At 42.3% G+C, this 27229-nt stretch overlaps 1 protein-coding gene across 1 annotated transcript in view; it reads left to right on the top strand.

The window, feature by feature from the left end:
- Positions 1 to 27229, top strand: part of adgrv1 (adhesion G protein-coupled receptor V1) — a 117360-nt gene that overhangs the window by 28825 nt on the left and 61306 nt on the right. Inside the window, exons 21-63 of the mRNA XM_030777753.1 lie at positions 3974 to 4150; positions 4539 to 4719; positions 4997 to 5190; positions 5406 to 5526; positions 6212 to 6292; positions 7112 to 7251; positions 7533 to 8142; positions 8685 to 8900; positions 9119 to 9334; positions 9692 to 9936; positions 10036 to 10217; positions 10419 to 11227; positions 11414 to 11623; positions 12389 to 12519; positions 12847 to 12946; positions 13352 to 13531; positions 13760 to 13923; positions 14116 to 14203; positions 14866 to 14944; positions 15135 to 15273; positions 15552 to 15693; positions 16071 to 16336; positions 16686 to 16861; positions 17319 to 17443; positions 17643 to 17824; positions 17956 to 18102; positions 18316 to 18396; positions 18710 to 18968; positions 19611 to 19733; positions 20181 to 20403; positions 20730 to 20934; positions 21157 to 21303; positions 21498 to 21753; positions 22164 to 22366; positions 22876 to 23052; positions 23139 to 23321; positions 23460 to 23639; positions 23867 to 24031; positions 24384 to 24504; positions 24715 to 24838; positions 25144 to 25282; positions 25772 to 25957; positions 26712 to 26947. Coding sequence (XP_030633613.1) covers positions 3974 to 4150; positions 4539 to 4719; positions 4997 to 5190; positions 5406 to 5526; positions 6212 to 6292; positions 7112 to 7251; positions 7533 to 8142; positions 8685 to 8900; positions 9119 to 9334; positions 9692 to 9936; positions 10036 to 10217; positions 10419 to 11227; positions 11414 to 11623; positions 12389 to 12519; positions 12847 to 12946; positions 13352 to 13531; positions 13760 to 13923; positions 14116 to 14203; positions 14866 to 14944; positions 15135 to 15273; positions 15552 to 15693; positions 16071 to 16336; positions 16686 to 16861; positions 17319 to 17443; positions 17643 to 17824; positions 17956 to 18102; positions 18316 to 18396; positions 18710 to 18968; positions 19611 to 19733; positions 20181 to 20403; positions 20730 to 20934; positions 21157 to 21303; positions 21498 to 21753; positions 22164 to 22366; positions 22876 to 23052; positions 23139 to 23321; positions 23460 to 23639; positions 23867 to 24031; positions 24384 to 24504; positions 24715 to 24838; positions 25144 to 25282; positions 25772 to 25957; positions 26712 to 26947 — 8309 coding nt within the window. The remainder of the gene's footprint in view (positions 1 to 3973; positions 4151 to 4538; positions 4720 to 4996; positions 5191 to 5405; positions 5527 to 6211; positions 6293 to 7111; positions 7252 to 7532; positions 8143 to 8684; positions 8901 to 9118; positions 9335 to 9691; positions 9937 to 10035; positions 10218 to 10418; positions 11228 to 11413; positions 11624 to 12388; positions 12520 to 12846; positions 12947 to 13351; positions 13532 to 13759; positions 13924 to 14115; positions 14204 to 14865; positions 14945 to 15134; positions 15274 to 15551; positions 15694 to 16070; positions 16337 to 16685; positions 16862 to 17318; positions 17444 to 17642; positions 17825 to 17955; positions 18103 to 18315; positions 18397 to 18709; positions 18969 to 19610; positions 19734 to 20180; positions 20404 to 20729; positions 20935 to 21156; positions 21304 to 21497; positions 21754 to 22163; positions 22367 to 22875; positions 23053 to 23138; positions 23322 to 23459; positions 23640 to 23866; positions 24032 to 24383; positions 24505 to 24714; positions 24839 to 25143; positions 25283 to 25771; positions 25958 to 26711; positions 26948 to 27229) is intronic.

Genomic DNA, 27229 nt, shown 5'->3' with positions numbered 1-27229 from the left:
TGATGGCCTCTGTCCTCATCAGCTTCCTGAGCTCTGCTCTGTCACCATCTGGGTCATTTAATGGAAAAGCCCTTCTGAGCTTTTCCTGACCAGCTCTCCTCAACTTGTCCTCCCTTGTGGTGACTGGACTCCACCCAGGGATGTGATAAATTCCTGTTTAATAGTGAAAGGCATCCAAATTTAAGAAATTGAATTATTTCTTTCTTTTTACCTCTTTCCCAGGATGTGACTAGTAAGGAGAGCTCAGGATGCTCTTCATGTCAGTGTCTATGAGAAGAGCTGGCTGAAATGGTCCATGAAAGGGTCCCTCTGTCTGTCCACAAGGATGGAACAGTCCATACCCAGCTTGGTGACTCTAGCAGCTTCCTCCCTTTCTCGCTGGGCTCTCAGCTTCATGGCTTCTCTCTCTGCTCTGAGATGGGGAGGAATGGGTATGGACACATACTTGGTGTGGAACTCTTCACGGATCCAGGAGGAACTGTGAGTGTTCTGAGGGACCCTGTTGGGAGCACTGTCCAGTTTGGAAAGATGTTGTGTGCTTCCCAGGAATGGTGTGGAGGAGTGGCCTTGTGCGGGACGTGTTTGTCCAGGCAGGTGTCCAAAGGAACATGTGGGGCACAGTCCAGAACCAGTCCGTTTCTGACTGACCTGCTGGTTCTGCGGCCTGGGGTCCTCTCTGTGGTTGAACTCGACCAGTTTGGTGCCTAAACGGTGAAATACCTGGACTGACATCATAAGTTTTTGTGTCAGCAGGCTTTTAGACACCAAGTTCCCACCACAGGTGCATCCAGCCTCACCAGAGACCTCGACACTGATTTTGTCTGCTGTCCCCTGAGGCTTCCCACTGTTCCTTCTGTGTGCTTTAAGTTTCTTTGGGCGAGACTTCTCTTTCTGCAGAGTTTTTTTACTGATGTTCCTATCTGCCATACCCAACACAGAATTGACACCTGCCTCCTTGAAGCTGATGGCCTCTGTCTTCATCAGCTTCTTGCTCTCCTGTGTAACACCATCCAGTTCTTTTGATGGAAAAGCTCTTTTGAGCTTTTCCTGACCAGCTCTCCTCACCACTGGACTGCACTCAGGGACATGATAAATTCCTGTGCAGTAGTGAAAGGCATCCCAATTTAAAAATGAGTTGGTTTGCTAACTTGACTACTTTGAACATCACTTTCACTCTAAAAGTAGTATTTACAGTATGTCTTTGATGACTAGAAGTGCTAAGGATAGGCTAGTAACTTGGTGGCAAATAATTATTAAAGGAAATGTATAAAATATTGATTTTTCCAGAAGTTATGTGCTCAGGTGTGATTTATATAAAACTGATAAATTGTTTTATAGTAAACATTTTAGTTTTGGTCCGTTGTAGCTGGGGGGAAAATAGTGCAGTAGCAAGTAGCACATTGGTGAGTACATCGATTCTTCGGCTGATATTTAAAATTTTGATTTATAACGGACAGCGAAAATGCGGCCCAGTCAAACTGAAAACAGTTGTTTGATTATAGATGAAAAATAATAAATGCCTTACCTTTATCTTGATGTGGATTTGAAGAAGCAATGTAGTTGTAATTAAAGTTCATAACCGCGCTGCTATCGTGTTGAAGCTGAACCAAAAAGAGCGAATGATTTCCTCTATCTGTATCTTCGTGGAATCTGAGGTAGTATACACCTGTTACAGTATGTGTGTTTATCGCCATCGTTTATGATGTAACAATATGGTTTGAGTTCCATATGATGACACAGTGGCCTCGTTCTGTGGAGTTACTCAGAGTCAAATTCCGCCAATCCGCAAATTCCACAATACAGTTTGCAAATTATTTGCGCTCTATTTGATAACACAGTATCCTCGTTCTGTGAAATTACTGTCAAAATTCACTTACAGTCTTACAATTACTTACAGTTGCTCGTACGATTATCTACTGTATCTGATCCACAAACGAACACATAAATAGGGTATTTTCAAACTATGCATAATTTATTTTAACCACAGATATACCCAAGTAAGTGAAGAAACTTGTTTCAAGACTATTTTTGAACGTGCCCAGAACGAGTGCAAGCTTTAACGTAACTGAGTTTATGCGACGACATATTATCCCATATAATCGATCGCTTGATATCAAACGGAGAGAGAGGCTTGCATAGTTGACAGTTGTGTCGTATCGTCAACTCAAGAAAGTTTCGCGCTATTCGCTTTCTGATAAACACGGTTTTTATGCTGTCTGTTGGTGCTGTAACCCATCAAGAGCGAAAGCATCCATAGAGTGAAAATTTAACAGTTTGGGAAATGTACAAGACGTGCCACCATCTACTTTTCCAATATGGGAAGTTTTGAATTTTAAAAATTCAAATTTTGTTTGAACATTGCACAGGTCACGAAATCTTTCCTCTGATTTTTAATTTTGGAGTTTTATAATCAGCCTGTTATTGAGCTGTCTGAACACATAAGAGAAAGAGGAATGCATGGCTTGCGCATTTGTCACAGCCTAATGAACACTGTAAGGTGATAATCACTTTGAGGGTTTGTATTTCTCTTCTTTTCGGCCTTTATAGAGGCAAATGTGATCCACTCACTCACTATCTAAGCCACTTATCCTAATCAGGGTCATGGGGGTGCTGAAGCCTATCCCTGCGCTCATAGGGCAAAAGGCAGGGAAACACCCTGGATAGGTCACCAGTCCATCGCAGGGCAGACCCACAGACAAACACATTCATACCCATTTCATAACTCATAACTTCATACACATGTCATAACTCATACTCATAGTTGACATGTTTGGGGTTTTGCATTAATTCAAGTGCTGAAATCATGATCAGTTTTCTAGAGCCACCACAGTAAAGGCAAGAGCTCATGCTTTCTAGAAACTCTACAGAAAGGCAAGATTTCTATGTTTTCTTTACATATTCTGCAGTAAAACCTAGATTGATGCTTTCTGGAAACTAAACACTAATACCAAACATTTTATGTTTTCTAGAAACTTTAGAGTAAACTCCAACAGTTCAGTGCAATTTTGAATATACATTTCCCCACCAATGCTCAAGGTCTGTGGACAGGATTTCGTTCCCCTTACAGGAGAAAAAGTCCATTGTATCACTTGCTACAGTTAAACCATAACATCCACCTTTCAAAGAATAAGAAAGCATAGTCACACTTTCACCATCACAAAAAGTCATTATTATCTCACAGACCATTGGCTGTTATACATTCCATTAACTTTGATCCTGTTACTCAGTCATGGTGTGTCATCCTAAGTTTTGGCTGCCTAGAGAGAGTTGTAACATAAATCCTGCTTGTGAAGGCATGTCCTTGTGTATATTTGATGCGTCTTCACGCCTGACTGGAAGAACTGTGTGCTCCCCTCTTTAGGGAGATTGGATGCGCGGTGTGTACGGTAGCTGAGTCAATTAACAGAACAGATGGCAGACCTGGGTGGAGCATTCCTATAGTGACACATCTCCTCTGGTTACGGTGGCATGTGACTCCAAGCATGCTCTCTGCAAATCACACCACGTCCGGAGACAGCCAAAGGACTGACCTTTAAACTAATTTAAACCTAAACTAATTTATAGTTTTAATACAGTCACAAATATTCACTGATGAACTACAACAAGAAAATACAGTCAATCAGCAGCTTGTCTTTGACAGTTCTGTCCTGCTGTGTGCTGGTTGAATTCTCTCTGCTCTATGTATTGGCACCGGTACCACTTACATTAAAAGACTGCAAGGGCTATGAATTGTTTGTTTTTTACTGGCTCAGTAAGGTACGCTTAATAGATTTTGTATCAAGGTGATAGCGAAGCAAAAAATTAAAAAATGTCCTATTACAATTTTAAATGCAAACAGAACAAAAAAAAAAAAGCAAATCACAAAACCACAAAAACAACAAAGAAATGCAAGGAAACACTTATGAGTAGAAGTGCTTTTTTTATTGTTCCTGACTTAGGAACATAGATTGAGTTCTTTGTTTCTTATCTATAGATATCTGAGGAGGGCTCCACCATCTCCTGTGTGGTGGAGCGGACACGCGGGGCTTTGGACTACGTCTATGTAAACTACACTGTCAGACAGATCGATTCCGCTGGTGACATGTTTAACACCACAGACTTTGCCAACGGCACTGGCTCCATCCTCTTCCTCCCTGGCCAGCGCTCTGAGGTAGAAGATAGAACTTGTCACTCATTTATCATTACGACACACAAAAAAATGCAACTCAAGGGCTTACATTTCAAAAAAGGCCAAAGAATATTCTCACACTTCACCAAGTTTATAGAGTTTGTTTGGAGTTTTATAGGTGAATGGGAATGGATTCTTATAATTCATTCTCAGAATAATATAAATTAATGGATTGTGACATGCTTATTGTCATTTAGCCCCATCTAGTGGTTGTTTTGACTGGTCTCACAGGTGAGTTCCAGAGTCTTGTTACAGTCAAGATGAACACATACACAGTTAGGAGCTTTATAAGAGGCATTTTCCACACTGTGTTTGATTGCTTATTTTTGAATATGCTTCTGTGGTAATTTTGTCTCTCTACACCTCTAAGGTATTAAACCTGCTTGTCCTGGACGATGATATTCCTGAGTTTGATGAGAACTTCCAGATTGTGTTGGTTTCTGCCGAGTCTGGTGATGGGAAGTCGGGCTCCACCCCCACCAGCGGAGCCAGCATTGACCCCAACAATGCCGTTACCACGGTTACCATCAAATCCAGTGACCATCCTTATGGTATAATGTAGAATGCTTAACTGACAGCCATTATGATTATAATTCTCGACTCTCCATATATTCATTACTTTATCATTTCCAGGGTTTCTAAGAGACCCAAGATACAGATATGTCGGTCATTACTTTACATAACATTGCATGGTACATTTTTGGGTCAACTCATCATTGTTAAACCCAACAGATACATGAACTAAACGATTGCCCCATACATATGTGAAGGTTTTTTTTTATATAGTTTTGAGTAGGGCTTTGACCAAGTGTTTGACTTCTGGTCCAGGTTTACTTCAGTTCCAGACGACTCCTCTGACAGAGGGGATGATCCGGCCAGCCGTACAGGAAGCCCACGTCACTGTTAGCGAGGAGGTAGGCGTGGTCCGTCTTCTGGTGACCAGGGCGCAAGGCCTTCTGGGGAGGGTGATGGTTGGCTATCGCACGACTCCTTTCACAGCCGTCAGTCCAGAAGACTATGAGGTCAGTTGGGTAATCAAGTTATAGTATAATTCTCCTTTATTTTATATGCACTTCATTTCATAGATGCTTAAATTAATAGCACAGATCAGTTTTGCTTGAAATGAATTCCAGTCCTGACCTACTCCTGTCTCACACACTCTGACTTTATTCTACATCTTCTGGGAACTGTTGTGAGAAAACTGTCTATTGTTTTCTTTGAATAACAGGACTCAGAGGGTTTGCTGGACTTCCTGCCAGGGGAGAGATTCAAATACATCAATGTGACCATTGTGGACAACCCTGTCCCAGAGCTGGACAAAATTTTCAGACTGGAGCTCTATAATCCTGAAGGAGGAGGTAAGAATACAAAAACATACACTCATTTGCATCCCAGACACAGCAATTGGAGCTGGTCATATCTCCCATATCATGCTGAAAATCTTGTATGGGAAATCATTGCAGTTTTTGGGCAGGTCGTTCGTAACTGGTCGTTCATCTCCCTATTTTGCTCTTCATTTAGTAAAGTCTAAGTCTCATTAGCATGCTTCTGTTATTCCATACTCTATATTATTTCATTGCTATGTTTTCCTCTTTCTACTCTTTGTACTCTACTATGTTGTCTCAGTGTGATATTGTCCAATCCCCTGTTGCATCACTACATTTTCACCATCCCATTCTATATATTCCTGTGAGCGATTCCTAGTTTATCCCTATTTTGTTCCTGTTTCATTCCTGTTTGATCCATGTTTAATCACTGTCTCTCTCATATTTGATTTCTGATTGGGTCTTATTTGGTTCTTCTTTGTTTGATCTGTGATTCAATACTTAAATGACTCTTGTGTCTTTCTCATATGAGTCCTATGTGATTACTTTATGATTCCTAAACAATTCCTGTATGTTTCCTTTTTGTGTTTCCCCTATGTTACTCCTGTGTGAATCTTTTATGATTCTTGTATAATTCTACACAATTCCTGAATGATTCTTGTGTGACTCCTATCTGACTCCTGTGCAATTCCTGCATGATTCCTGTGTAAATCCAAAGTGGATCAGTTCTTTGGGATGGAGGGCAGTGGCAGCGGAGAAACTGATTCTGAACTCTTCCTTCCATCCTTCTATCATCATGGTAAGACCTCCCCCTCCTTACGGTACCACCAAAAAACCTGCGTTGACTCCCAAAACACAGTTATCCTCTCCCTTCTCTCATCGCCATGGCAACTGCAGAAATGTTATTTCAGCTTGCAGTGGTGTGGCTTGCAGGAGAACCACACTGTCTGTGACTGTCTGTTGATTGTGTCTTGGTTTCTCTTGGCAGTAAAGTGTTTTGCTTGTTGAAATGCTGTTGACTTTTGTGTTTTGACTGAAGCCCAGCTGTAGCTAATGCTAATTCACTCTTTAGCACACTCTTGTTTTGTTGTGGGTTTTATTCCCCCCCTCATTCCTTTGTAAGTTTTATGGACGGTTGAGGTTGGCACTTAAAAGAGAGCTTTGCTTTGTGAGTTCTAGATTAAGAGTTGTAAAACTCGGAATCCCTGTCTGTCTTAAGGCCAGAGTTGAACGGTTCCAGCTTCTTGGCTGCTAGTTTAGCAGTCCCATAACACTACTAAGACCTGCCATATTATTTGCATTGCACAAGAGCCAGTGAACGCTCACTTCAGCAATGTGGGAAAAGCAAATAGCAGTTGTATTGTGAGGGAGGCAGCAGTTGTAAGTACGCTTATTGAAAATGTCACAGGGCTTCTGGTCTATGTCTTGTACCATGGAGACACAAAATGTAAACCTGGCATTGCTGTTTTTGGACAAAAACAATTTCCTTTTATTTAATTTCATACTGTGTTTCGAAATTATTTAGACCTTATCGTAAACCCTTTTATTTTTATTTCAGTTGTAGATGTGAGATATTTCTTCTGTAAATGATGGGTTATGTTAATGTTGTGTTTCATAGCCAACCTTGGCATTGCCTCACACATCACTGTGACGATTGCCGCCTCCGACGACGCTCATGGAGTTTTCCAGTTCAGTGCCGACTCGCTGGCCATCAATGGCACTGAGCCAGAAGAGGGGCGAAGTTCTATCACCTTACAGGTTAGAATGGCCTCGCACATTACAAAAAGGTTGGAGATAAGCCAGCGTAACATTCTGCATGTAGGAACCAGCCAATATTTAGACTTGAACAAAGCTTGAGGAGCAAAACATTTGTTGGTTTTGTTCATAATCTTCTAAAGGCTTAGTTTGATTGGAAGTCAAGCACTTTTCAGCAGCTCTCCTCAAACTTAAGATTTCAAGATTTTGGGAAAGCTAGCTGTGATGATGATGATGATGATGATGATGACGATGATGATGATGCTATTTGAACCTTCATACAGGTGATGCGGACCTTTGGTTCTCTGTCCAATGTGACGGTGTATTGGGAGGCAGATGCTGACTCAGAGGAAGAACTTGTCTACAGAATGGGAAACTTGACCTTTGTGGTGGGCCAGACCATTGGGAATATCTTCCTCCAGGTTTTACAGGATGATCTTCCTGAGTTGGACAAAAGCTTCAAAATCCGCCTCACTAACGTCTCCCACGGCCGCCTCGGCGACCAAACTGTTGCAACCATGACCGTGCTGGCGAATGATGACCCCTATGGGCTGTTTGTGTTTTCAGACAGCAGCAGGCCAATCCGCGTGCCCGAAACCAACACCCCGGTCACTCTGTCCATCCAGAGAAGGAGGGGTCTGATGGGCAGAGTCAGGGTGACCTATGAGACGCTGAGGGACTCTGATCCCACCCCTTACAGCACACCTGGCATGGACAGAGCCAGTGCTGGGAATGACTTTGTGCCAGTCAGAGAGTCTGTAACCTTTGCACCCAATCAGAGTGAGGCAAACGTAACCTTGAGGGTATTGGACGATGAGGAGCCTGAGAGGGCGGAGTCTGTCTTTGTGAGGCTTGTTGGGGTCACACTGGTACAGGGTGCGCAGAGCAGACCAGGTGAGCATCAGTCTTGCATTTGCTGTTTAGAGTTTACAGTTTCAAGCCCTGGTTTAATAAAGGTTTACTGGTGTTTAAGTACATGTACAGATGTGAGCACCTGAAAAACTGAGTAGGTAGATAAGTTTTGACTGGTATTACAAGCATGATTGTCTTGGCTTGTTTTTGCTCAAACTAAAACAGTTTTAGATGTTTCTTTGGAGTAACTGAATAGTTTATGGTCTCTGTCCAAAAATGGGAGGAAATGCATGCAAATACATTTATTTATGTGTGTCGTAAAGTTCAAAATCAAGAGCTATGTTCAAAATTAGAGAGATATTTGTTTTAACACAGGAGAGGCAGGTACACACAGAAAATATCTACACTAAAATAAGATCATGAAAAGCTGTCAAAGCACAACGCTTTTGCAGTTTCAACGTTTTATGCATTCACTATTAAAGCCATATTTATTTGGAATAGGCAATCTATACCACCTGTTAGAAGAAATGATGTAATGCTCTTTGTCTTATGCGTGTAATCATTTGCTTGTTTGTTTTTACCAGTTGCTCTGTCTCCTCGCCTTGGTGTGGGGAACACCACCGTAGCCCAGGTCGTTATAGAGGCCAGCGACGACGCCTTCGGGGTGTTGCAGCTGTCGTCCCCTGCCGTGAGCGTACCAGAGTTCTATGTCGGCCCCATAATCAATGTTACACGTATTGGGGGCATTTTCGCTGACGTGTCTGTCAAATTCAGAGCCGTACCCATGACTGCCAGAGTCGGTGAGCAGAAATAAAAATGAGTTTTGCACGTTTTTATAAAACATAAAAAAGAATATAATCTCTTAGAACCTCTGAATGTACTTGTCTGTGGACATACTTTTAACCTGTATAATATCAATATATTTACACAAACACTCTAACCAGTCCAGTGCTGCCAGGTTTTATGAGTGTGTTATATTCTGTTTTGTGTGTGTGTGTGTGTGTGTGTGTGTGTGTAGGGGAGGACTATAGTGTGGCTTCCTCTGATGTTGTTCTACTGGAGGGAGAGACCAGTAAACCAGTTCCCATTCTCATTATCAACGACGTGGTGCCTGAACTGGAGGAGACTTTCCGCATAGAACTGCTCAACCAGACCACAGGGGGCGCTCTCCTGGGAGAATTGACACAGGCAGTCATCACCATTCAACCCTCTGACGATCCATATGGATCCTTCGGTAAGTCCAGGCTTCCAACCCAACTCAGTCTAATCTAAGCTTTTATTCACATAGTATAGATGGATATCATCTTAGATATCATCTAGTGACTAAATATTTTCATACTCAGTCTTTTATGGAAATCATAAAGAGTATTTATGATCAGTCAATTCACATCAGTTCCTAAAGTGACGTTAAATACCAAATCTCCATTTAAGAGAATCAAACTTTTATTTTGCTTTGTAATATTACCAGAATGTATGAACCACTGTGTTTAGACTGTATTTATCTGAAGAAGTTACATGGAGAACATTTTGATTGTATTTTATACCTTTTTTATGACCTGTAAGACAAAAATTAATGATCGTGTTTCTCTAGTTTTCCAGGCTGCGCCCGTCACTATAGAGGAACCAGGGACTGGCTCATTTGAGGTGTCTTTACCCATAGTAAGGAACGCTGGCACTATAGGACAGGTGTCTGTGCAGTGGAGAGCAACAGTCAACGGCAGACCTGCTACAGGTGACCTCCGACCTTTGTCCGGAGAGGTCGGGTTTGCTCCTGGTGAAACCATGAAAACATTGAAAGTGGAAGTCCTGGCCGACAACATCCCCGAAATAGAGGAGGTGAGGGGTTGCGTTCATCCGTTTCTCTATTAGATGTTAAAATAATGTCATTTCAACGTTGAGATAACCTTTTTCTTTTCTTTCTAATCTGTGTTTCAGATTATAAGAGTGGAACTGACCGGTGCCACAAACGGAGGGAGCGTTGGAGCAGAAAACATCGTGAACATCATCGTTCCTGCTAATGATAACCCTTACGGGACGGTTTACTTTGAGCAGGCTGTGTACCGTGTCCAGGAGCCTCTGGAGGGTGTTTACATCGCTAACATCACTGTCCGGAGAAGGTGAGGCTGTTCATTCACTTGTTTATCATTCACTGCTTGATTCCCGTCGATCATATGTTCTTCAGTTATTTCCACTTAAACAAAAGACTATTTGATGATTTTTCTGGGTACAGCTAAGCACAGAATGTGCTTTAGGATCTTATTATTGGCAATGAACAATATCAGAATGATGAGAAGCGTGTTCCTTTCTCCTTTTTCTAGTGGGGGTCATTTTGGTCTTTTGGAGATCCTGTACAGCACAGCTGAGATTGACGTCGTGGGCATCGCACAGAGGGAGGGGCACGACTTTCTTATTTACTACGATCCGCCGCTAACAGGAGCCCTCCCCATGGCCCAGCGTCGACCCATAAACATCACGTCACCTCAGGACCCTCTGAATGCCTGTGCAGCCTTCTGTCTGCGTGAACGAGCCTGCCAGGCCTTCTCCTTCTTCAGGGTTCCCACGGCAACCTGTTTCTGGGCGACCACCAAACCCACCCAGTTGACGTCGTCTGCCCAAACCTTCACCTACCTCAAAAACTCCACTGCCGCCATCTCGCTCTTCAGCTCGCAAGCCGTCGCCGGGAGCGACTATGTCACCATGACAGCGCAGACCGCGACCATGCAGGACGGTTCGGGCATCGCTAACCTGACCGTGCCGATTTTGACCGACTCCTTACCGGAGGTGGACGAGAGCTTTACCATCCGGATTCTAAGGGTCAGTTTGGTTAACATGACAGTGGAGGAGAAGAACAGACCATCCATAGGGCAACCAGACACAGCTCTGGTCACCATAGGGATGAATGGAGATGCGTTTGGGGTGTTTTTGCTCTATAGCATCAGTCCTGGCACTAGTGAGAATGGGCTGTATTTGAAGGTGAAGGAGGAGCCACGGGCCACCGTGCTCCTCGTCATTGAGCGGAGAGGAGGCAGTCTGGGACAGGTCACCGTTGAGTGGAAATATGTTGGAGGCAATGCCACGCCCAATGCTGACTTTAACGGAACAGGAGAAACTCTCGTTTTTGCAGAGGGTAGGTCTGAAATTTAGGGCTCCATATTATAATTCCTAATTTGGAGTTTTAAAGCAACTTTAAAGTAACATTTATGATTATGAAACAGTCATACAGCATTATAAATCTTTTCTAAGCATTTATATTTTTAAGCTTGCTGTTCATTGACAGCTGCATTAATGGGTTTTATTTGCCTGTAATCCACAGGTGACGTGAGGAAGACAGTGGAGTTTTTCATCACCGATGACACGGAGCCGGAGGCCAACGAGACGCTGATGATAGGACTGGTGAGGACAGAGGGAGGAAGCCGTATCCTGCCCAGTTCTGACACAGTCACCATCCTCATCCTCGCCAACGACCACGCGGCTGGTGTACTGGGCTTTAGCTCTGATTCACGCTCTGTCATTGCCAGAGAAGGTGGGTGGAGTCATTCCTGTGCGGTCAGTCAACTTCAGCGTGTTCTGCCTGGTCTGTATTCTTATTAGATATCTGCAAGCATTGTTTTCAGATACCTGCACATCTGGATATGTCCAAGTGCTGGAGCCATTTCACTTTTTTTCTCTGCCACCTCTTTGCTTTTGCTCTTGGTTTTAATGAACCAAATTTGATCTGTATGAGAGGGTAAAGCTCCCTTCAAACAGCCAACTTAATGATCCACCTGTACACTGAATTATGCATTGTCTCAGCTTAAATATTGATGTATCTGATACATATGTCCTGGCATTTCAAACATGTCTTGTAATTGAGTGATCAGGTGTCAGCTAAGCGCACTGTGGTGATCAAGGGAGAGACTGAGACACACATAGGGAGAGAGAGAGAGAGGTAAAACATCTGCTACATTAGGCAGAAGGCATGGCTAATTGACATGACAGGCTACCCTCACTCTGTGTGCGAGAACTCCTGTTATTTCAGTCTAATAGACCGCTCAGCTGACATGGGCCTCTGGGGAAGCTGATATAATGAATGGAGCCCAAAGACTCTTAACTTAATACACTCAACTACATCTAAGAAATTCATCTGACAGTTATGTAAAACAAACAGGACTGCGTGTCCCTCTATCTCGATGTACGAAGTAGCTGATTGCAGATAAGTCTCTCAACCACAAAGCTAGCTCATGACTGTTATGAAGACAACAAGTAAACTGTCCCTTGCTCAGTTGTAAATGTGATTTTTATCATAAAGGTGAGAGAGTGGTGTTGCTGGTGGAGAGGACTACTCCAGCCGTAGGGAATGTGACTGTGGAGTGGTCAGTCCAAGGCCCCAGGACTGCACTCACATTTGCTGATTCCTCCGGAATTCTCTTCTTCACTGAGGTAAATGAAACGAGGAATATATGGAAAATGACTGTAAGCTCACATCCTGGCCTGAGCCTGTTCACAGTTACCTGACTTGATTATTGTTTCCTTTTTTCCTATCTTAAACCACAGAATTGTCTTTATTAGTTTGTTTAGTTTGCTTGTTATACTGCATAGACTAATAAAGGCACCAAAACTATCACTACGAAGTTTTGCGTATGCATTAAGTTTTTGCATATAAAATAAAATTGAATTAAAAGAAGTAGAGGTTAGATGTTTTGCTTTGTGTAATGTTTTATTGTAAAAAAAAAAAAAAACTCTGACCCTGTGTGACCTCTGCTATAGGGGATGTTGAATGATACAGTGGTCCTACAGCTGCTGGATGACAGTACACCAGAGGAGAGAGAGGAATACACAGTTACCCTCTCCAACATCAGAACTGAGGGTAAGACTACTCTCCCATTTTACATTTATGATTACATAGAATTAAACAGAGCTGACAAAACAAATCATTTGTCACGTGATAGAAAGCGACAGTCTGTCCTGTGTTTATATTAAGCTACATTCACTCTGTCTATTTATGTTTCAGGTCATTTATTATTGACTCGTCTTCAATGTAATGAAAGTGTTGCATTTTTCATTTGCATGGTCAGCAATGTGGCTTTTTGCATAGCCTTATATATTATTCAGTAGTTCATGTTAGCTGAGAGTAAATGAGACGCGGTGTGTGTGTGTCTCTGTGTGTATGTGCCCATATGCGTGTATGTATGTATTTGTGTGTGTGAGTGTGTGTGTGTGTGTGTGTGTGCTTCTGTGATCCGAGTCTCAGTCAGTGTTTTCTCTTTTGTAGGTGTGACAGCAACAGGCGTGGCTGCTCTGGATCCACAGGGGAGGGAAGCGGTGATCACCGTGGAGACAAGCGACGAGCCTTTCGGAATGCTCAGCATTGCCCCCTCATCCGTCAGAGTGACGACAGAGGAGAGAGACACCACCCTCAGAATATACATCAACAGAGAGTTCGGGGCATCTGGTCAGCCTCTCTCTCTCTCTCTCTCTCATGCACACACACGCTTATAGGCACACACAAGTTTCTCTCTCCCTCTTGCCATCTGTGATCTACCGTTCTCATCACTGTTTTCCCATAACATTTGTGGCATCTCCAGGGTGCTACAAATGTATGTGAGTTAAACATAATGTAAATGTAGCCTCCAGGGCGCTCAAAGGTTTGTCTCTGTATTGTCTCTCTCTCTCTGCTCAGGGGCAGTGAGCATTAGCTATGAGACAGTCAGAGGCTCTTTGGAGGACCTGAGCCTGACTGAGGGAGCTCTGGCAGAACCGGACCAGGATTACCAGCATGTGTCTGGGTCTGTGGTCCTACAGGACGGGCAGACCTCTGTGTCCATCCCCATAACCATCAAAGACGTAAGCCAGTCAAAGTTTACTCAAAACCACACATTCTCTGGTCTCTAATGGCTTTTCACACTCACACTGTTCATTATACACACCCCTGTAAAAATGTAACAGAGAACAGCATATTTTTGAGTCTTTAATTGGTCATTATCTTAGTTTGTTTTGTTTGTTAAATTTGATAATATTGGTCTTATTCCTCCACAGGATGACATTCCAGAGTTGAAAGAATTTTTCCTGGTCAACATAACGTCAGCCGTACTCATAACCACCCTTCCAACAGCTCCAAAACTAGGTCTGACTTTACTCACTTAGCTGTAAATCTGTGTGTTTTAGCTAGGGCATCTGGCTACTTAACATTTAATATTGTCTGGGTTTTGGTAAGAAATTAGGAAAGCGCATTAAAATGATCTAAATAATTCATAAATAATGGATTTTAGATTCTGTTCTCCTTATTTATTGTTTTGCCGTGATTGAATGATATGAAATATTTTATTACTTCTGTTTCTTAACTGTCATCACTGTTCTAGCTCTGTTCTTCATTCTATAGCTGTTCTCTCTCTGCAGTCTTAGTTTCCATCTCTTTACTCTTCTGCCAGCTCAACCAATACTGTATGTCTTCCCCTCTTTCTTTTCTTTTCCTTTCTTTTCCTGTTTTCATTTTTTCCTTGGGCCTACATATCCAATAGAGGTGTATTATACACTGAAAGGTAACAGTAGATATGTGTTGTTTCTGACTGTATTTGGAGGCTTTAGTGACAGTAGACAAAGAAAGCAAAATCACACCATAATCCTCTAACAGTAAAACAGATACTTAAACTCTCTCTTGCTACTAAGGCCCAGTGTGAGGTGAAAATGATTAAATACATACTTAATCTATGTCCAAATACTCAATTTCATTTACCCAGTTGATGAGTTAATGCTGTGTTAATGACTTTTTGTTGTCTGTTTTCACAGACACACAGGGGTTTGTGGCAGAAATCACAATTGAAGCTAATGATGGCATTAGAGGAATTATCGGCTGGCAAAGTATTGAGTAAGGACATACACTTAAACTTTTCATTTGCTGCACTTAAACCTAGGTTCTTATTAACTGTTTTTATCATAACACCATTGAATTACTCTGTAATCATGCAATTTTTCTATGAATACAATTACCAAAAATTCCAAGTTGCTTGCCACTATAAAAACCTTAAAATTTCTTGTATTTTGTCTTTCCTGTGAAGTTATGAGGTAAATGAAACGCTTGGGCTGTTGACATTGGTGGCCTACAGAGATGCAGGGACTTATGGGAATGTTTCAGTCTTCTTCTATGCTCAGAACCTGGAGGCCCAAGTAGGGCTGGACTTCAACACCACACCAAGTGTGAGTTTTCATTTACAAAGTCGTTTCACCTTTTCTTCTTAATAGACCTCATCATTCTGTAAGAGAGAACCATTTTGATATCTGTAACGAGAATTTCATGTTTCAACTCCTGAATATCTTGGTTGTCCCATTTGAGATACCAAGGTTTACCAGAGGGTCAAAATTCACTCCTGGCTGTGCTAGACTACCCTCACAGATACCCCTATGATTGGATTATTACTACCTTCAGAGGATAATAAAAGGATGGATGATAAAACATATGGATGATTGTCTTGTAGGTGCTCCATTTTGTTGATGGGGAGAGGTATAAGTTTGTGGAGGTGGAGATTTTAGATGATGCTCTTCCAGAGGGAGACGAGAGGTTCCGACTCATACTGACTAATCCATCCATGGGGCTTGAACTGGGACCCAATACCACAGGTAGGTTGTTCTGGTCAAAACTGGTTTGAGCGAGTTAATTCTTGATGTAGGCCATATTGTTTCACATTGATAAACACTGATTTTCATTACAGGAGGACTAACCTGGTTTATTCCAGTTCATACTGGTTATACACAAATAGGGTTATTTAAAACAGATATGATATATTGGTTAACATTACAGAAGAACTATGTGTTATTACTGGTATATTATAACATAATAAACTGGTCAAACATTGGTTAACACTGGTTAATACAGCAGGTGTTCGGACTGGTTTTATATTTTTATATCACATTCACCTAAAAAAAAAAAAGTCTTCAAACCATCAATGTCTCAACACGGCCCACTAAGCAAAATTATTCCACTCATGTTTCCATAGCAACGGTGACCATTCTGACCAATGACGATGGCCGTGGCATCATTTCCTTCAACAACAGTGAGCACTTCCTGCTGCGAGAGCCCACCTCCATGTCAGGGCTTGGGGACAGTGTAGCCACCCTGTACATAGTTCGGGACCCCCCTCAGGGCACATTTGGCACAGTCATGGTCCAGTTCTCCATCACTGACTCTAATGGGTCTCTTTACACCACTGACCTCTCGCCCTCTCACGGCTTTGTCGTGCTGGAGGACGGGGTCAGGTTTAAGGTGAGGGAGAGAGAGAAGTGGGAATGATGACTATGTGTGACATGTATATGCTAATGTGTATGTGTGATAGGTTAAATGGGACTGAACTGGTTAATGGTCAACTGGCTTTCTACAGTGACATGCACTTTATTTGATGAAAAATAATTGCCTGGAAAATTTTGCCAGAATTTGCTGTAAATGTTCTTACTGGCACAATACTAATGTTAAGTGGTCTTAAAACTGTTAAATGTTTGGATCTACCATTTGGTGTATCAGGGATTTTATGTGAGTACTCAGGATACACATGGTCATTCTGTATGTTCTGAGGCTCATTAATTGGTGAAATGTTAAAACTTTGACTGTGTTGTAGACCCTGGAGATCTGGGCAGTTCTGGATGAAGAACCAGAGATGAATGAGACATTTACAGTGACGCTGTTTAACCCAACTGGAGGAGCACGGCTAGGAGAGTCAGTACAGACCACCATCACTGTACTGCAAAACCAGGCCCCACTAGGCCTCTTCAGAATATCACCATCTATCAACAGGCAAGGATTCAGGCCCAGACACATACATACATACACACATAGACACACACACACACACACACACACACACACAGACATACACAAACACGCACGTGCGCGCACACACGCACACACAGACACAGACACACATGCACACACACACACACATACACACAAACACACTCTCACATGCACACGCAGACACACACTCACACGCACACGCACACACCTACACACACATGCACGCATATCCAAACTCAACCTCACTGATTTTTTTGGTATTAACCCTGCATGTGTGTTTGTGTCTGTGCATGTACCTGTTTGTCTTTGTGCATTTGGGTGTGGGTGTGTGTGTGTTTATGTTTGGATGTTTGCGTGTATGTTTCTGTTTGTGTTTTTGGGTGTGTGTGTGAGCATGCCTGTGTTTGTGTTTGTTTTTTTGTGTTTGTGTTCAATTGGGTGTATGTGTATGTTTCAGGACTGACTCTGTGACAGTTGAGGAGGCCGGTGAGACTGTCTTTCTGACTGTATCTCGGAGTAACGGTGTGGACACAGCCGTCAGCGTAGAGTGGGAGACACAATCAGACACCGCCTTTGGCATGAGTAAGAAAATTAAACACTTACAATCCATTCAGTATACTCACTCACCAAGACAGTACCAACCCAAACGCACACTTGCCTGTCTTATCCAATCTGTTTACATAAAAATAATGACCAGGCAGAAAAGGATGAAGTCACAGTCAGAAAAACTGTGACAGCAACTGTTTAAGAGGGGTTTTTTCTAACTCTTTTAACTCCCCAGGGGGAGACAGTCCAGCTCTGGTGGTCTATCAGAAGCTGAGAGACAGTCTGACGACAGGCTGGTGTGTAGTACCTAAGGAAGACTCAGTTCTGGCCGTGCGACTGGAGCAAGGTCAATCAGGCCCCTCCTCCCCAGGTCTGGCCGTGCTGTACTGGTGGCAAGGTGTCTTTGTCCCTATAGAGGTATGGAGCTAATTTATAGCCCTGTTTGGGACTCCAGAATGGGCAACTCCGCCGTGGATAAGTGATGTTGTTTTAACGGAGAATAATTCAAGTGTAATTGGAGTATTTGTCCCTCTGTTTCTGTGTTACAGTCTGTTTTGATCCAGAGCCCAGACAGGTGCATCGGTTTTGCTGTGAACAGCTCCTCCTATGTAGCAATAACACACAGGGCTTCAGTCGAGTCTCCCCAAACCAACGTCAGCCTGTTCCGCATACAGCCCGATTTCAACCTCACTCTAGTGAGTGCTTTTACATTCTCCCTATTTTTAAATGTCCTACAGGAATTATAGCTCTTGCATTTTGGGCTTGGTTTAACACAAACTCTGGTTTTATTTTTTCACTTGACTGTGATCCATTTCTGAGGGGCTTTTCTATTTATGGCTTTACATCTTCTTTTAAAAAAAAAAAATTTCTTACTCCTCTCTCTGTTTTCGATTGTTCTCCTTTTCTAGGAGCAGACTTTGACGGTGGAATCTCCAGATGTCAGACACTTCTCAGCTGATGATCAGGAGTATTTGGTGTCCTCCAATCAGGTTAGTAAAGGAGAACAAGATTAAGATTTGGTGGAAGGACTGTTCAAAATCAAGCCAGAGCCATCACTGAATATACCATATCATCATTTTACTTCACCTCTGCAGTAAATAAATACAATTTTCACAACCTCCTCAAATGAAGCACACAGAAGGTTTACTGAGGATTCATTAAGAATGATTAAAATGTTTTTTTATTGGCTGACATCAACACAACATTATAGATTAAATATTGATGTGAATTTGCCCTCCTTTGTCTCTGTGAGGTGCTATTTGCACTTAGCAGTTTCTGAGTAAGGTTCTTTCACTCTGTTAGGTATTTGTGTGGGTCGGCGCCTCCTTCTCTCTCTATCAGGACATGGAGTTACAGGACATTACAGTGACCTTACCCGTCACCCGTGGCAACAGCCAGTACCTGGTGGTCTGCAGAGACAGAGTGTCCAGTACCTGTCTTGTCTACCTGTGGACTAGTGGAGGCTTCCAGAACCCACGGCCTCTAGACATTCATGCCAGAGTCAAACAAGCAGAATCTTTTCACATGGGGGGAGACACATTCTTCTTTCTTCTCATAGATGGTAGGATTTTTATATCTGTGGGTGTTTTTATATTATTATTTTTTATTTTATTTTATTATTTTTTTTAAGTATGTCTGATTTATAGAGCTTACAGTCCGACAAACAAACTTCACCTAACCTGGCCTCACCTAGCCTATCTTAGCATAACATTTCCTAACCTGATCTAACCTTACCTAGCATGTGATATGATATGTTATGCCTAAAATATGTTAGCTTAAAATTACCTAAAAGTACCTAGGCCTAGCCTAGCCTACCCCAACAAATGTTAGTCTAAAATAACCTTAATTAACATAATTTAGCCTAACCTAGCCTACTCTAACATTAGCCTAAGGTAACTTAAGTGTGACTGTTAACATGACCTAGTCCAGCCAAGCCTGCCCTACATTAATTTAGCCATAATTAACCTAACATAGCCAAGCCTACCCTAATCTAATTTAACCTAAAGTAACATAAATTAACCCAACGGCCTCTAACCTGACCTAACATATAGTGTTTAGCCTTAGCTAACACAATCTTAGTCCTAACCATCTCTCAGTCTTCTGAGTTGGGTAGAGTGGTAGATTTGTGAGTATTTCTTTTAAAATTAAAATTAAAATGTTTGATGTGCAGTAGTCCAACATACCCTGTATCTACCCTGTCTAGGTGCTATTCCTGCCTGTGTAGTATTTGTGTGGGGGTCTCAGGAGAGCTTTTTCCAGCAGACTCAGTCAGTCTCATTCCCAGGCCTGTCTTCCATCCAGCCCTTCACTCCTCACTCCGGCATTCGTGAGTTACACTCTCCTTTCTAACAAATACCAAACATAGGCTACAACACTGCTATGTTAGGTATGTTTTCATAAAAAAATATCATATGTATCTGCTTGATCAATTCTTATTTAACAGCAAATCCACATATTTTAACTGGCATTCTTTCAAAAATACTCTAACTTGCCGCTAAAAGTATAAAGTTTTAGGAAAAACCAGAAAGTGGTGTAAAGGAATTTACAGACTGTTCAAAGTGGTTGAGAAATGTCTTTGGACATTTCATTTGTTTGTGGATGGTGTATGGTCCCCAACTATGCATGAAATCTACACTCTTGTCCACAGTGTTAACAGATGTGTGTGTGTGTGTGTGTGTGTGTGTGTGTGTATATATATATATGTATATATATATATATATATATATTTTTTTTTTGTATATACACATATATGTACATATGTGTTTTTCCTCAGCTCATCTTTTACTGGCTGGTCTGAATGGTTCTGCTGTCTTATCATGGCATTCCAATGAGAGTCAGTTTATAGAGGTAGTGGCAGCCGTCCCTGCTCTTCACCTCCTATATCTCGCTGTCCCCTCCCTCAACACCACCAAGAGCCTGGTCCTGGCACTGGGACCATCAGAGTCCGTCATATACGAGCTCACCACAGTGTCCAACCACTCTGACTTCATTCCCAGGTATACCCTTGCTATACATTGGACCAGGAAGTCTATCTCATTGCAAGATCTGTCCGTAACTACCTTTTTGTTTCGTTCACTTCACTAACGTGAATACTACTTTTGTGTGCACAATAACAATGTAAATGTTGTATTTCCATTTATATATCAATTCATTGTGTCTGTTTTGGTCTTAAGTTGATGTATATATGACTCTAGCTACAGCATTTATTTGAATGATTGATTGGTTACTTTACTGATTGATTGGTTTGATTGATTTTATGGATTGGTTTAATGTATTGATGTACTGGCAGAATAACTGACTGATTTTTGTTTTTCTTGTTAAGTTCCGGCGAGCTGCATTTCAGCCCCGGCACCATGGAGCTGGAGATCGCTGTGAACGTCGTAGACGATGACATTCCGGAAGAGGAGGAAAATTTCCGTGTCAGCCTGAAGAATCCGAAGGGAGGGGCTGAGATCGGCTTTGGCGGTCTTGTAACTGTGGTCATCCCGTCTAACGATGACGCTTATGGAATTATTGCTTTTGCACAGGTATCTTACATCTGGAACCAATGAAAATATATCCATAGATCTTTCACATTTTGCTCTATAAAAAGTTCAAAGTGTTGAACGTAAATTTTAAGCCAGACCTAAAGAATAAATATAAAATGACTTGTGTACATTGTTTACATACTGTATTGTATGTATAAATAATTTGCCTATTTTTCAAGTCATCCATATACTGCAGTTAAGATCTCTGGTGTGTCTGTGTAGAACTCTCTTTCACGGGAGGTTGATGAGCTGGTGGAAGACAACATCATTTCTCTAAGCATTGAGAGGAGAAGAGGAACATTTGGAAGACTAACAGTGCACTGGCGTGCCCTTGGAAACCTGGAGGACATTTTCCCCACATCAGGAGTGGTGAGAAGCAATCAAGTGTCAAACATTAACACAAACACCCTACTCATTAAATTTATCAAACGTGTATTTTATCCACATTCTGACATGTCCTGTCCCAATACAATCAGACATCCAACTGATGCGGAGGTCTACTTGGGGTTTGACCTACTTTGAATTTTACCAGTCTTACTGTCAACTAAACCTCTTTTTCTAAGGTGGCGTTGTCGCCAGGCCAGGCCGTGGCTGTTATCTCTCTGACTGTCCTCGCTGACAACGTCCCAGAGCTCGCAGAGCCGGTTACCATTGTTCTGACCGATATCACCACGGTTGGAATTGCTGACACCTCCCAAGGGGCTGTCATCGACCCCAGGGGTTCTCGGGCAAACCTCACCATCAGGGCCAATGGCTCGCCCTACGGGGTCGTCGGATGGCATCTGGATTCCCAAAACTACATCACTCCAGAGCCTCTCAGTACGTCTGTCACTGCTGTATTGTTGATTAAATCTTTTTTGGAAGGGGAATCGGAAATATTTTAAAGCAAAGCTTATAGTTCGTGACAAGGTTCAGTAAGTGTATATTACAAAACTACATTGAGTGAATTGGTCTAGGTTTCTTGTTACACCACAAAAACTTAAACTGAAAACTACTTCTCACTGAAATTGAGGAATTGAGTTGCCAAAATATTTCAATGACACAATACCCATTTTGTTTTGGAATTGTTTAAAGTTTTTAGAGAACCCCTTTCAATCTTTGTGAAGGTAATATGATGCTTTCATTTACAAAACAATTTTGCATGTCTAAATGTATTATACAAAAGTGGGAAAACAGTTAGATTTATGTTACACTTGTAATGCAGTGGTTTACTTTTCTCTTGACTTCAGGAAGCCCAAGTAATATCACTCTCAGCATTGTGAGAGATCAGGGCTCGTCAGGAGACATCGTTGTCTACTACACAACCCGGCCGGCACTGGCCCAGCTACCTGTCAATCAAGCCACTGAGGACCAAGACTATATATCCAAAGACTCCACTGTCATTATGAAGGAGAATGCCACGGTTGCCTTGGTGACCATCAGCATCCTACCGGTGTGTATTTTAATCTATGATTCCAGGTTCAAATCAGATCAACTCTACATCTTTTTAGATGGTCAAATTATAGATTTGATTATAGATTCGAGACAGGATTATTGAGTACATGCAGTCTGTGGAACATGCCCTGGATTTGCAGCATGGTTTATTTCAGGGCACTGAAGCTGAGACAGGAATTGAGTGTCTCTGTTTGAGTCATTAAGCGGACTGTTTATGTCCTTGCCTGCTTTTCTGCCCACAGTTACAGGCCAACAAACCATCAGTCTCACCCTCACTACCAAAACCCTGCTCTTATCCCATTTCCTCTCTGAAGAGCTTATGTGCTTTAAATTGCAGAGTATTTTTTACCTTCAATGGTCAATAAACTTTGTTTAGGCTGAGGAGAACTGTTTCTCAATCTGCTGACAAGCATCCTTATGTTTGTGTGTGTGTACATATGGATATTTGTGTGTGTGTGTGTGTGTGTGTGTGTGTGTGTGTGCACGTGCGTGTGTGTGTGTCCATAGGATGAGCTTCCAGAGTTGGCTGAGTCTTTCTTGGTGAATCTGACCCGAGTGGAGTTGTTGGAGGCTCTGACAGGAGCAGGCCAGCCCAGCCTGAAAAGGCCAGGCATGGAGGTTGCAGAGGTCACCATCCAGGAGAACGATGACCCCAGGGGCATTATTCAGCTCAATGTTACCAGAGTAAGAAACACTTTCTTCCGTATGTATCATTTAAATATGTCTTGGTTGTTTAACAAAAAAAAAAAAAACATGCTTCTTTCTCTTAGGATGTCTCTGGAGAGGTGCTTGCTTATGAGGTGGCTCCACCCAGAAACCTTCTCCGTTTACCAGTGGTACGATTGGCTGGTAGGACAGGTAGATTAGTGGTTTACTGGGAAGCTCAGCCAATCATTGCCAGTTTTGAGGACTTCGGTCCTGCCTCAGGGAATATCACATTTCTGGATGGACAGGTGAATATAAGCATGATTCTATGTAAACTCCTTTTTAATTGTTTTAACAATTTTAATACACATCATATCAAACAATTTCTCAATCATTTCAATGTTAAATGATTTATTTCTTTTCTTGTGGGGATGCTGTTTTTACAGTCAGTTAGTTATATTGAAATCACCATCACTGACGACGACATGGTGGAGCCAATGGAGATGTTTCTTGTGAGACTTACTCGTGTCATTGGAGGAGCCAGGCTGGGGGAGGAGACTTCTGTGACAATCAGCATCCCTCCCAATGATTCCCCACTGGGTCGTTTTGGATTCGAGGAGCTGACAGTAAATATAATACAGAAAATTAAATAAAATACTATCTATCTTTAATTTACAAAGTTGTTTTGTATTCATTGGGCCATCACTTAATGTTGCTTTATGTATTATTTCTTCATTTTGTTTGTGTCTTGACTCATTCTTTTTCTGCAAAATCTTGCACCCTAAATTGATGCAGAAAGCTTTGCACTCAGCGGGGCAGTGTCTGTGTCATTCATCATTTTCTCGTTGCTTAGGTTACCGTCAGTGAGCCTGAGTTCACTGACGACCCAGCTGCCGTGGCAACCCTGACAGTGGTGCGCAGTGAGGGTGGGGATGGCGTGGTGCATCTGGTCTGGCTGTTAGAGGAGGAGGGGAGAGATGACCTCACCCCTCAGAATGGAACACTTGTCTTTAATGGGGTGTGTGATGCGCTCTGCTTAGGGTGACTGTATCTGATACCCCACAAACAGGAACGTCATATAAATAGCCACATTATTCAAATTCATACTGATAAGCTATCAAGCTGTAGTGCTGTTTATGAAAGCATTGCATGTGCAAAAAAGAGTTAAAGGTCTGAATTGTTTTTCACATCTCATAAAAGCAGCAAAATGTTATACACACTGGATGGTATTTCAATACTGTTGTTTGCTCCTGTTAAGCTACCTAAAGCGTCAGTCGGTGCATATCCATATCTTAATACTCACTTTAAAAAACAAACACATTGTTACGTTGGAATTGATATGTGACTGCGATGTAATGATGTGTGTGAAGACGGAGGAGAGGAAGACCGTGGTGATCCGTGCCTTGGCGGATGCTCTACTGGAGGGAGAGGAGAGATTTACCATCCAGCTCCTGTCTGCTAAGAATGAACCAATCATTGACCCTGCAAATGGTCAGTATCAAACAGACAGTTGCCCCCAGACATCTTTTGTCTACCATTTAGCAAATAGTTGTTCCTAACAGAGAACTGCATCTCCTCTCGCTAAAAGTTATTTATCAGTTGACCTGTAAAAATACAGTTTGTGGATTAACATGATGATCAGCTTAAAGTGTTTTTTTTTTCATATCCCCTGTTTTGTTTTGTTTTGTTTTGTTTTGTCAGATGTGGCAACAATTGTGATTGAAGCGAATCGTGGGGCCCTGGGGACAGTGGGAGTGGCTGACTCCTCACAGAGCGTCCTGATTGGAGAACCACAGGGCACCTACAATGGCACTGCAGTCGTCAGGTAAAAAACACAGTAATGTCTGCTGTGCTTTTTAAAACAAGGTGTTGTGAATGTAAATCAGTCGCGGTTATGTGCTCATGTTTTGCGTGTGTGTGTTTTTGTGTGCATGACCGCGCGCGTGCGCATGTGTGTGTTTGTGTGTACATATGCGTGTGTCCTTGTGTGTGTGTGTGTGCCTGTGTTACACATCTGTGTGTATGTATGTGCATGCGTGCGTGTCTGTGTGTGCGCCTGTGTGTGTGCTCCTGTGCCTGTGTGTGTGTGTGTGTGTATGCGTATGTGTGTGTGTGTGTGTGTTTTCACAGGCTTATACGGGGTCCTGGTATCTTTGGCGAGGTTCAGATCTATTGGAACATCACTCCAGCCTTGACTACAGAGTTTGAGGAGATCTCTGGCACGGTTACCATGAAAGACAGCCAATCAGCTGCCACCATCCTGCTGAGGGTAAGCCGAGGGAGAGAGAGAGTGAGAGAGAGAAAGTGAGAGAGAGAGAGAGATATGCATTTTATCAGTACAACTCATTTGGAAATTGACATATCACAATATGCACACCTTAGATACTATAGCTAATTGTTACCCTTACTTTCCTTGTTATTCTTTGACGTGCTCCAGTTAGATATGTGAATGTTAATATTACGCATATTCCTTCATAGACTGAGAGATGTCATCATTGACTAACATTCATAGACTGAGAGATGTCATCATTGACTAACATTAAAAACTGAATCACAGAGGAGGGTCCTTTGTCCGTCTCCTTTCTGCAGTTGCACTGATTTGCATAAAGGTTAAATGAATGTGACCTGCCTCCACACAGGGAATATCATTTTCCTTTAACCCATTTAGACCATATTTAGCACAGTGCTAAAACAGGCAACGACAAGGACATGTGGAATCTTTTTACACATTTTTACTGATATTGTTTCCATTTTTCAGGCACGAGATGATGACATACCAGAAGAGAAACTTGCCTATCAGTTGACTCTTACCTCCATAACCCCCGGGTCAGAGGTCAGCCCGGACAGGAAGCAGGCCACAATCACCATGGCAGCCAGCGACTTGCCCAATGGCCTCTTCTCCTTTTCCCAGAGTTCTCTGGGTGTGTCTGAAGAGGACAGACTGGTAAGGGAGACACAAGATTGCTGTCCTCCTACACATAGCCATGTGTTACTGTCATTGTCATACACTGCCATGGAAAAGTCATTTCAAAGTGTTTTCAGTCACTACCAATAGCCTTGGGACTGATGTTATGGTTTCTCCCTCACACCATAATCCCCTGTGTTTGCCATCTGCTCCAAGACTGTCTTTGCTAATTGTAAAAAGTGCACATCATTGGGGAGATTTTTTTTTAAGATGGTTTCCAGTGTATTTCCATTTTCCAGCTTTTTGTTCTAAATCTCATTCAGTTTAATGAGGCACTTAGACACAAATTGAGAAGAAACATAGAAACGGTTTCCAAAGCAGATCTCACTACAGTAGTCTGGTAGCTACTATAGACATTCCTGTGACTGTGTGACAGCAGTTTATATAAGAGAGATATGTATGACACTGCTATACTCTACACCACTGTCCACCACATATGCAACGAATAACTGTTAACTTGATTGTAATCAGAAAGAAACTGTACACAGAATGGATGTCTTCAATGCCAGTTTTCTTGCGTGTGTGTGTGTGTCCATTCGTGTGTTCATACGTCTGTGCGTGTGTGTGTATCTGTTTGTCTGTGCATGCATGTATCCCTGTGTGTATTTGTATATGTATCTGTGTGTGTGTGTGTGTGTGTGTGTGTGTGTGTGTGTGTTGGTGTGCATCCGTCCATGTGTCCCTATGTCTGTGCATGTGTCTACATGCGTGTGTGTGTGCTGTTCATCTGTAGGTGAATGTGACTGTGGTGAGAGACAGGGGACTGTATGGTAGTGTGTGGGTGAGTTATCATACTGAGGGCAGGACTGCGGTAAGCGGTGAAGACTTTGAGCTGTTGTCTGGACGGCTTCTGTTTGGACCGGGCGTGGCCTCACGCTCCATCACACTGAGGATTTTGGATGATGCTCTACCTGAAGGACCAGAAGAGTTTTACCTTAACATCACTAACGTTGAGCTCCTCAATGACAGGTAAGAAAATGAACCACAGTGACATTTACAATGTCAACGACATTTAATTCAGTAATTGTTGTGAGACTAACTAAACAAGCAATTATAATTAAGGAATCAGTGACTGACACAATGCAAGCCACTCTGTGTATTTTCTTAACTGGCACTTGACTGGTAAAGATAGATTTGTGTGAAGTTGTCATGCAGTAGATACAGTAAGTGTCATAGTAAAAGAGACAGTGTTCTCATTTTGCGTGTGGTGATTGGTTAATGAATGCGGGCGTATTGCGTGGTGCGTGATTG

Source organism: Chanos chanos, chromosome 1 (assembly GCF_902362185.1).
Source record: "Chanos chanos chromosome 1, fChaCha1.1, whole genome shotgun sequence".
Lineage (NCBI taxonomy): Eukaryota > Metazoa > Chordata > Actinopteri > Gonorynchiformes > Chanidae > Chanos > Chanos chanos.
The sequence above is the reverse complement of the archived record's forward strand: the minus strand, read 5'-3'. Positions and strand labels throughout refer to the sequence as shown.